Below are 9,417 nucleotides of genomic sequence, written 5' to 3'. Positions count from 1 at the left end.
CCACAGCAGTAGCATTTACCTCTAAGACTGGTCTTAAAGCTAACCACTGCCAGTATGTATGCCTTAGAATCTGTGTTAGAAAATAGTTATCTATTACACAAGATTTGTCCCTATACATCAGTCCTTTGGAGACAAAACTGAAATGAGCTGATTTAAGCAGATTGAAACAAAAACCAAACTAAAGTTTAACAATTAATGAAGTTCTTTTCACCTTATGGTAAAGTAATTATCGTTTAGGTTTAAAGAACAGATAGAGGATAAGCTAATCCTCATTTTGGTTTCCTCTGTGCCTTTGGTTTCCTCTTTAATTCTATTTTCCATATATTTTCTATATTTATAAGAAACTCTCTGACTAGTGCTGGGAATTTAGATACATGATCAGTGATCAATTCTGTCATGACACTTAGCATTTAAAATATTTCAGACAACACAGAAACCAACATTAATATATAAATACTTTTTATTATTGATGATATGTAAAACTGGAACCCCTACCAGGTCCAATTATCTTGTAGCAGATGCTCATTATTTATCAAAGTTACCACCTGTTACAGAAGTGTTTCCCTTTGAAAGTAGGCAACAATTATTAGAGCCTTTTTCTATGCTACATCCCAGCATCACAGAACAAGACTGCTATAAGTGAGGGTTGCATAGATGTATTCATATATTTTACCAACTTAACATCGTTACAATTTTTTTGTGTTGACTTAGCTTTGTTTCAATAATTGGCCCAAAGCCAACTTTTGAAGGTACAACTAATTAAACATGAGCATTAAATGAGGTAAGGGGTCAACATAGAATGCCTTTTCCTTTTTGATCTTTTTAAATACAGTGCACACTGACAGAAGAATTTGTGAACTTTCAACTCAATCTTAAGAGGGCAACAAACATCTGCTCTAAGTCCGGGACCAAATGGTCACAAAGGTGGCTGAAGTAAAAAGTAGAAATGTCAAGGTGACAGTTAAAAGACATTACTTGAAGTCTAAGGAAATATGTATGATGGCTTATATTGTGCTGAATCTATGCTATGTTTGTCACTTGACAAGACACTGCATTCAACATAGCACTTGCATTCCATTCTCCTGCATCTCATTGCAATTTGCAAACATCAGCTTTGATGCAAGAGCCAAGAAAACTGCCGTTGACAGGATGATTGCTTAAAGTGGGCAAGGTTGAGGAGAATACTGGCATTGACAGGGAGAACTGGCACTGGTTGGCAGACCTGCAAACACTGAATTGATGGGGAGACCCTTATTACTTCCGCAAGAATTTTCTGAAGTGGCTAAAGAATGAGCAGAAATTTTACAATGCGTACATAGCAAACTGATGCAACTCTGCCTCCATGGATCCTCCGGCGTACAAAACTAACACTTTACCATCCCTCCAGAAGGATTAGAAAAATTACAGAGACTTTGCCACTTCTTCATTGATCAGTTTCTGTCGTTTATGTTGGTTCTCTTTGGAATCTTGATGATAAGAATACAACTTGGAATCTGCTTTCTTTTCAGTGTCTGACTCAAATGGAAAGCTCTGTCCAACTCCCAGGACCTGCCGCACAGTCACGTTCACCCTAGAGTTCTGTAGGTATTTCATGCAGATTTCCCAGTCACCTTCGCCACTTTGTCGATAGTTTGTGTCATCTGAACAGCTGTTTCTAGTTGTTGTCTGCTCTAAACAACTGGGGATTGCTTTTCCTTCCAGATTGGGAACAACTCGGGGAACTGCATGATACAACAGGCGACTCCTGCCTGACATGATCACGATGTCACCACTGTGAATGAACATGGGAAGGGGTGGGTCCTGTCTCTTCAGACCCCCAAGTAAAAACACAGCTGACTGGCCAAAACTAGAAGAATGGGAGAGAAAAGGAACACTTCAGATTAGACATTTCAACTATTTTCAACTTATTTTCTCCCTCTTTTTTTTAAGAAATAACCATTTGATAATGCTGTGATTTCACAGGCACTGATTATACTTTGTACATCATCCACAAAACCATTCTTCAAACCTGACTGCCTATGCATTATTCCATTGTCCTCACCAAGTAAGTAGTGCCATTTGACACAGGCACTAACCAGTTCAGCACTGACCAAGGACCTGAGCTGGAAACTAAATAAATAATGTAGTTTTGCATGAGAAGTTTATGGAGGGTGGGTGCTGGCAATAATTGACTCCAGAGGCCACAGAGATGGATGAGAGCATCAGCGGTAGGTGGGATAAGACAGTGTAGAAGTGGGCTATGTTGCAGAGATGGAAATAAATGATCTTTGTGATAGAAGACAGTACAAGATCTGAAACTCTTTGGCCCTCAGTCAGCTTGTGATCAATTTGGTCTAGTTCAACACAATGGCTGGGAGAGTGGGGAATTGAGCATTAAGTGGTTATGGAGTAACATTAAACACAAATCAATTTACCCAAATAGTTTAACTTATTGATTTCCATTCACCACTCAGAAACATGACTGTGATTTTGAAATTAAAAACACATTTATATACCATAGCATTTCCACATTAAGTACATTTAGATTTTAGTCACTTGTGATGTATTCAGGACAACAGTACGTTTTTGACTGCATTATTCAATCTGGCTTCTTTAATGAATTGCAATGTCTGTACAATTCTTTGGTCATATCTATTCCATAAATGTTGCTCTATATGAGAATCCCAGAGGGTGATAATGCAAATCTTAGAGCAGCAACACTGTAGTGGAATTCATGGTCTTGCCCAAAATATCTCTGAGAGTCTAGATTAGAGTGGTGCTGGAAAAGCACAGCAGTTCAGGCAGCATCTGAGGAGCAGTAAAATCGACGTTTCAGGCAAAAACCCTTCATCAGGAATTCCTCGGATACTGCCTGAACTGCTGTGCTTTTCCAGCACCACTCTAATCTAGACTCTAGTTTCCGGCATCTGCAGTCATTGTTTTACCAAAATATCTCTCAGAAAACATCCACAGAAAGTGCATCTCACCAAAAACATATGAAACGTATGCACTAGATTCACTGTAAAGTAATTTTGGATTGGCTTTTGCCTCTCTGTTAAGAACTGTGCAATACTCAGAGAGATGCAAGTTATGAAATTTACAAATAAAAGATTAATGTGTTGCAAATTGCTACAATTTATTACTTTTATTGATTTTCTCAGTGTCTACTCGCTCCACCACTTCCCTTCAGCCTATCAAGGCCAAATACTTTCAAGCATCACAGATATTACTGAGAAAAAGATCAAACTGTCAGTACAGCTACAGTTATAGTTTGTACAAAATAATTCTCCCTCTAGATGCCAAGTATGTCTTAGCTGAGATGAAGTGTACAGGCACTTGAGCTTTAACAAAGCTTCTTCTGCCCAGCCCAAGTCCTCATCCACTTCATAGTGTTATAGTGTAATGTCATTGGACTGGTAATCCAAAGGGCCAGACTGCAGTGAAATTTTAATCCAATAAAATCTGGAATTAAAAGCTAGTCCAACAACAACCATGTAACCATTCTAGTGCGTCGGAAAAACTATATGTTCATTAATGTCAATTAGCAATGGAAATTTTGCTGAATGTATCTAGTGTGCCTACACATCTCGACCTTAATGTGGTTAACTCATAGATGCCCTCTGAAATGGTCCCAACAGTTCAAAGGCCACTAAAGATGGACCATAAATGCCCATGTGCCATGCAAAATTAAAAAAAAACTGGCAGCCACATTTCACAGATTATAACAGAAACTTGATATCAAAAGAACACATATTTTCTGTCAAGTGCTTTGGGTCATCGAGATTGTGAAGGACAATAGATGAATCAAATTTGCTCTTTGAAAGACTTAACCCATTAGTTCTAGTTCTCTGACTTTTCATCACAGCCCTGTAATTATTTTTCTCCTTCAGTATTATATCCAAATCCCGTCTGAAAATCATTATTAAACCTGCTTCCACCACCCTTTCAGTCACTGCATTCTGAATTACAACTCACTATGTAAACAAATATGCTTCTAGTTCCATTATCAATTACTTTAAATCATGGACATCACATTACCGACCCGTTCTACCAATGGAAACACTAGCAAACAGTAATTCTTCCCACTGACTGCAATCATCTGTACGTATATTATTTAAAAGGAACTACCCACCTCCACATTCCAAAATGTGTCGTGTTGTTAAATTTTCTTTACCTGAATGATAATAGGGGTTTGGAGTAATCCAATTCGGATTCATCCACATGAATACCCAGTGAGGAGTCAAAATGGTAATAATTCAGTATTCCAGCTTCTGCCTTAAATTGTTGGAAGCCACATGCTGCTGCCACTTGCTCAGACAGGTAAGCAAGATCTGTGGGAAATGCTGTATAGTGATCCGGTGAATATTTCTGCAAACAAAAAGTATGCAAAGATACATTATACACATAGCAAAAACCAGCTTAAAGGAAAGAGCACGAACACCAACTGGTCAAATAAATCGAATCATTAAATATTTTAGATTTAAAAAGAAATAAACTATCATACATTCATTACAAGTTTTATATTTTCTCACCTTTGGCTTATGTTTGAACAGTATTTTAATGACTAAGAAGGGTCATGGGTCATCTCCATGAACAAGTTGATGGAAGCAATGAATACTTTATTTTGGGATGCAATTCAGCCCATTTTGCCTTTACCAGCTACATGGAAGTATATCCAACGGAATCATATTTCCTCATTCTGTGCAAATTTTTATTTTTCTATTATATTTTCAATTCCCTTTTGAAAATACTATTGAATCATTCTGTCATATTTGCATGTGGCACAAAATTAGGAATTCTGAAATATTAGTTCAGGAAGAAATAGTGATAGACTTGAAGCCACCTTGATGTGTGATTTAGAGACTTTGGCATTCCCACAAGATTACTGACCTGGTCTTTCTTCTCGTGAGAGACTGAGAGGAGTAGATGTTGTCGAAATAAACTTAATGAGTTGCTGCAATGCATCTTGTAGATCATACACGCAGCAGCCATTCTGGAAGCCAATGGCAAAAAGCATTCTGTTCTGCTTAATGCTGACATCTGTGGTGGTATGGCTAAATGCACCCGACAAGCGGTTAGTGTTAAATCATACTCATGATCCAAGCTTCATAGGCCATGTACTTAAAGCGTTTCCACCAATTATCTCCTACAGTAATAATCACAGCATTAGCACGATTGATCCACTTATGTTGCTGGCCAATGGTTACTACCAACTCATTAATGGTGAGAATACTACATTCCATTTGTCAGCCCAATCCAGTCCAGATTTCATTTAGTTCAGTTTTGGCAGTTTCAGGATTTTATAAGAGTTGAACACTTTGGAATAGTCAGCAAATCCTCCTGATCTTACGGTCTGGGGAAGGGGAGGTCATTAAACACTTTTATGATGAGTTGGATCAAAGGGTCTGTTTCTGTGCTGTACATTTCTATGACTTTATGATCCCAGCTGGCGTTACTACTGGGCAAATCAGCTCTTGGAATGAAATCCGTCCTAGCAGATCATATTTTGTTTTATTTATTGTGGTGGTCTTTTACTGAAACATTAGCACACAAGTCTCCAGTTTAGTTTTTAAAACAATAAAACATACATTAATTACACAAAAGAAATAAATAAAAATAAAACAACCAAGCTATTTATATATAATAGTTTGAAATATTTCAAACGCCTGGCAAAAATCACTCCATAACATCAACAGCGTCACTTTACAGGTAATCAGTATTCACAGAAATTTTCCTTTACTATTCAAACTTCTTCTTAGTTTCTGTCCTGGGAACCGTGAACCCTTTTCCTTGAATGCTTATGCAACCGAGGTCTTGGCTTTCTCAGCTTTGAATAACCATTGCAAGTTTCGTACCAAACACTCTGTATTGGAATTCCAATACACGTTTTCACAGAGGTAGCCTACTTCCTTAACAGCTCCAAGCTATCTCCTTTACTAGGAGAAACTATACTTGCATCTGAATCCCAGTCAGGTCACCTTCAAACCGAACTCAAAAGCTTCTGGAGCAAATTGTTAAAACTTCCTTGTCTTAGATTCTGGTAATGGCTCAATTTTTTCCTTGTCCTGTTGTAAATCCCCATAGTAACAATTAACTTTCATTAACACTCCAAGAGGCTTTGAGTATCGCCTGCTCACTGACACATGCCGGTTTAATGTCATGGTTTCAAGAAAGACAGACTTAATTAACTTTAAACTCCTTCACCAAAATAAACCTATACCTCATATGCTATTAGATTGAAATCCAAACTCCTAAAAAAAATTTTAAAAATGACTTCCATTATGGAAAAAAGTACATTTTCAGTACCAAAGAAGATATTCAACAGAATTAAGAGTTATCATTCGCTCAAATATCAAATCTTAAATATTGCTGAAAAAACACATATTTTACATTTTGCACTCCTTGGGATAATTTGCAAGAACACCAATGAAAGGGAAACTAACATTTATACTGTTAGAGAGGAGGGTGTGGATTGATGGTCAAATGGACTCTGTTAGAGATGTTGCCATGGAGAATGTACCAGTTAATGATGACAGACAGTTAATTGCCAAGTTTTATTTAAATTCTAAACCAGGCAGATTGTATTTGATTGGTCAAGACATTGCCCTGAGAAATTAACCACAGAAATATCTATTTTATGGAGATGGAACAAGCTCATGTCGTACAAATGTCCATCCCATTTGCAAAGAATAGGGCCCTGTGTATTAATATACTGTATATGTTCCAATATATAATACATTACCCTTGAAAGATCAAGCTTGAGCTATTTCTGCCATATTTAATTGTAACGAGTGGTTAAGTGATACAACTTAGCGCTTTTCTGATGCTTTAATGCAGAATATTTCTATGAACTACCAGGCTATTGAAGCTGACAGTCTCAGAATCATTATTGCCACAGTTTGGGCAATGATCTTCCATCTGGCCTTTCTTGTTGACTCATGATTAAGGCACTGAACACGGATCATGGTTGATCCCAAGACTGAATGGTGTGTAAGGTGTTTGACATCCTCGGCTGAGGTAGGTAAATGCTTAAAGCAGTAGGTTTGTTACGTGGCTTTAAAAGCCTTGGGTTTAAGGAGGTACAAAATGAGGAGGAAAGAAAAATTATCAATGTTTCCTTTTGATTCATTATCTAGCTGACTTCTACTGAGTGCAGGCTGGGCTTGGGCTGAGCTCTAACATCTCTGTAAGGGATACTCAATCTCGGTTCTGTCATATCCGAGTTACAGGAGAATACCAAGCATCAGTGATTATTGTAATGGGGTGTAAACAATAGGAAAGAAAGAATGTGAGAAACAAAAAAAAAATGAGAATTGTTCAAGAAAACTAATCACCTTTTGTTTCTGTATGTCTCTTGTACATCTCTTCCAATCTACAGTATTTGGAATATAGGCTTAGATTTTCAGCTTTGTTGCAATAATTCGGCATCATGCTGGTGCTTATGGCTGCGTAGATTAGACATGTTTCTGAACTTTTGAGGCAAGTTAGTCCAAAGTTGGTAGGAAGTTGAACACTTGTCCAACCTCCCAACAGTTTGAGGTACAAAGGCACAGGCTGCATTCACAAAATGGAACCTGATTAAAAAAGGAGTAGTGGGGAGGAATCCTTTCTTTTCCTTAAAATGGTTTTGTAGTCATAAAGAAAAGTTACCTTAGTCTCCCAGTTGTAATGATATCCTAGGGTAACCCACCGTAGCTTCTCCAGCAAGCTTTTAATCTCTCTTTTACCAGGGGACTTCAGTCTGGAAAACATTGTAAATTTGATTATAATATGCACTTCATTTTTCACCCCATGGCAACTACATTCTCGGCTTTATCTAGGAGGGTCACTGGTTCAATTATACAGTATCAGGACCCTGTGGTTTGGACAAGGATGGAGTAGAAACTCACTAAAACTTTCCAGGACGATGTAACTTGCTCGATTTGCACTCAACCAACACATTAATCATTCGCTCCCTTGGCTAGCAGAGAATTATGGCAGCAATGTATGCCACCTACAAGTCATACTGCAGAAACTCACCATGGCTTCTTCAAAGGAAAGTCCCAAACCCTCCTGACCTCAACACCTATAAAGAGATGGGTAGCAGGAGAGTGCAAACACCACCACCTCCAAGTTGCACACTATCCGGACTTAAAAGAAAATTGCTGTTCCTTCATCCTCACTAGGTAAAATTCCTGGAACTTCCCATCTAACAGCACTGTTGGAATACCTTCACGGCACACAATGCAAAATTCAAGGTGTCCCACTACCATCTTTTCAATGGCAAATAGGGATTGATAATAAAGGCTAGTCTTGCCAATGACATCCATAATCTGTGAATTAATAAAGTAAATACAATTTTGGTTGAAATGCTAAAATACACATCCACAACTGTGTCCAGTACAATGTAGTATTCTAATGTTGACATTCATTGTCATTGTCAGCAATCACTCAATAATGAGCATGAATATCCACATAGGAAATTCTGTGTCACTGGCCCTGGGTTCTGTGGGTTCATATGTGGCTGATCAGCCCAATCCTAGAACTGCATCTCTGACTGGATATTTGGCAGCTGTTTCCAGGTGGTGGCCTCAAGATCCTTTATTTGGTTAGTTTTCCATATTTCCTGTTGCCAATAGGCGTTAAAGAATTGTGCCCCTTCATAAAGAAAGTTACTCCACGTCAATTTCTTTCGAACAAGGCAACCCTTGCGTTGACATCTAGACATCAGCCAATTATTAGATTAGATTACTTACAGTGTGGAAACAGGCCCTTCGGCCCAACAAGTCCACCCGACCCGCCGAAGCACAACCCACCCAGACCCATTCGCCTACATTTACCCCTGCCCCTAACACTATAGGCAATTTAGCATGGCCAATTCACCGAACCTGCACATTCTTGGACTGTGGGAGGAAACCGGAGCACCCGGAGGAAACCCAGGCAGACATGGGGAGAATGTGCAAACTCCAGTCAGTCGCCTGAGGCAGGAATTGAACCTGGGTTTCTGGCGCTGTGAGGCAGCAGTGCTAACTGCTATGTTGCATCTTTTGAGGGAAGCCTTCACGGAGCCTTTTAAACACTACTTTTGTCCTCCTAACTTGTATATATTATTTAAGGATTAGTCCTGATTGCTGCCTGCCTTTCACAGCATAGTGATTGTAACAAGGTCAGCAAGGTGGACCTCATAGAATGTGAGTTTCCTGATTAGGGCTGTTAATCTTGTCCAATCAGGGAGCCCTGGCTGACAGATAAATAACAGAAGTTCAGATACCCTGTTCACTCTGTGAGCTGGCTCTGATGGAGTCAAATCAATATCAAGGATTCTCTACATGCAAATAATGGGTGACAGGTTACCAGCCTCTGGGGACTTATTTAACACACTTTAAAAAACACAAAATAGTTTTATTCTACCTGAAAAGCTCAATTTCAATTACAGTGGAATCCTGAATACTATTAAGG

The 9,417-nt window shown here is 38.6% G+C and overlaps 1 protein-coding gene across 4 annotated transcripts in view; it reads right to left on the bottom strand.

The window, feature by feature from the left end:
• Positions 1–436: 436 nt before the first annotated feature.
• alkbh1 (alkB homolog 1, histone H2A dioxygenase) overlaps positions 437–9,417 on the bottom strand; it is a 54,211-nt gene continuing 45,230 nt past the window's right edge. For 3 of the 4 annotated variants that reach the window (XM_043697038.2, XM_043697039.2, XM_087989626.1), the window contains 5 exons: positions 7,630–7,720; positions 7,314–7,533; positions 4,870–5,033; positions 4,154–4,347; positions 437–1,846 (listed from right to left, as the gene is read on the bottom strand). In XM_043697038.2, the coding sequence (XP_043552973.2) occupies positions 1,402–1,846; positions 4,154–4,347; positions 4,870–5,033; positions 7,314–7,533; positions 7,630–7,720 (1,114 nt within the window). In that variant the 3' untranslated portion in view covers positions 437–1,401. The remainder of the gene's footprint in view (positions 1,847–4,153; positions 4,348–4,869; positions 5,034–7,313; positions 7,534–7,629; positions 7,721–9,417) is intronic. The other variant, XM_043697041.2, reaches the window with a different exon arrangement.

The sequence above is a fragment of the Chiloscyllium plagiosum genome, unplaced genomic scaffold, assembly GCF_037043375.1.
Source record: "Chiloscyllium plagiosum isolate Xiang-an unplaced genomic scaffold, Cpla_swu_hap1 HiC_scaffold_8, whole genome shotgun sequence".
NCBI lineage: Eukaryota > Metazoa > Chordata > Chondrichthyes > Orectolobiformes > Hemiscylliidae > Chiloscyllium > Chiloscyllium plagiosum.
Note: the sequence above shows the minus strand (reverse complement) of the source record. Positions and strands in the feature narration are given on the sequence as shown.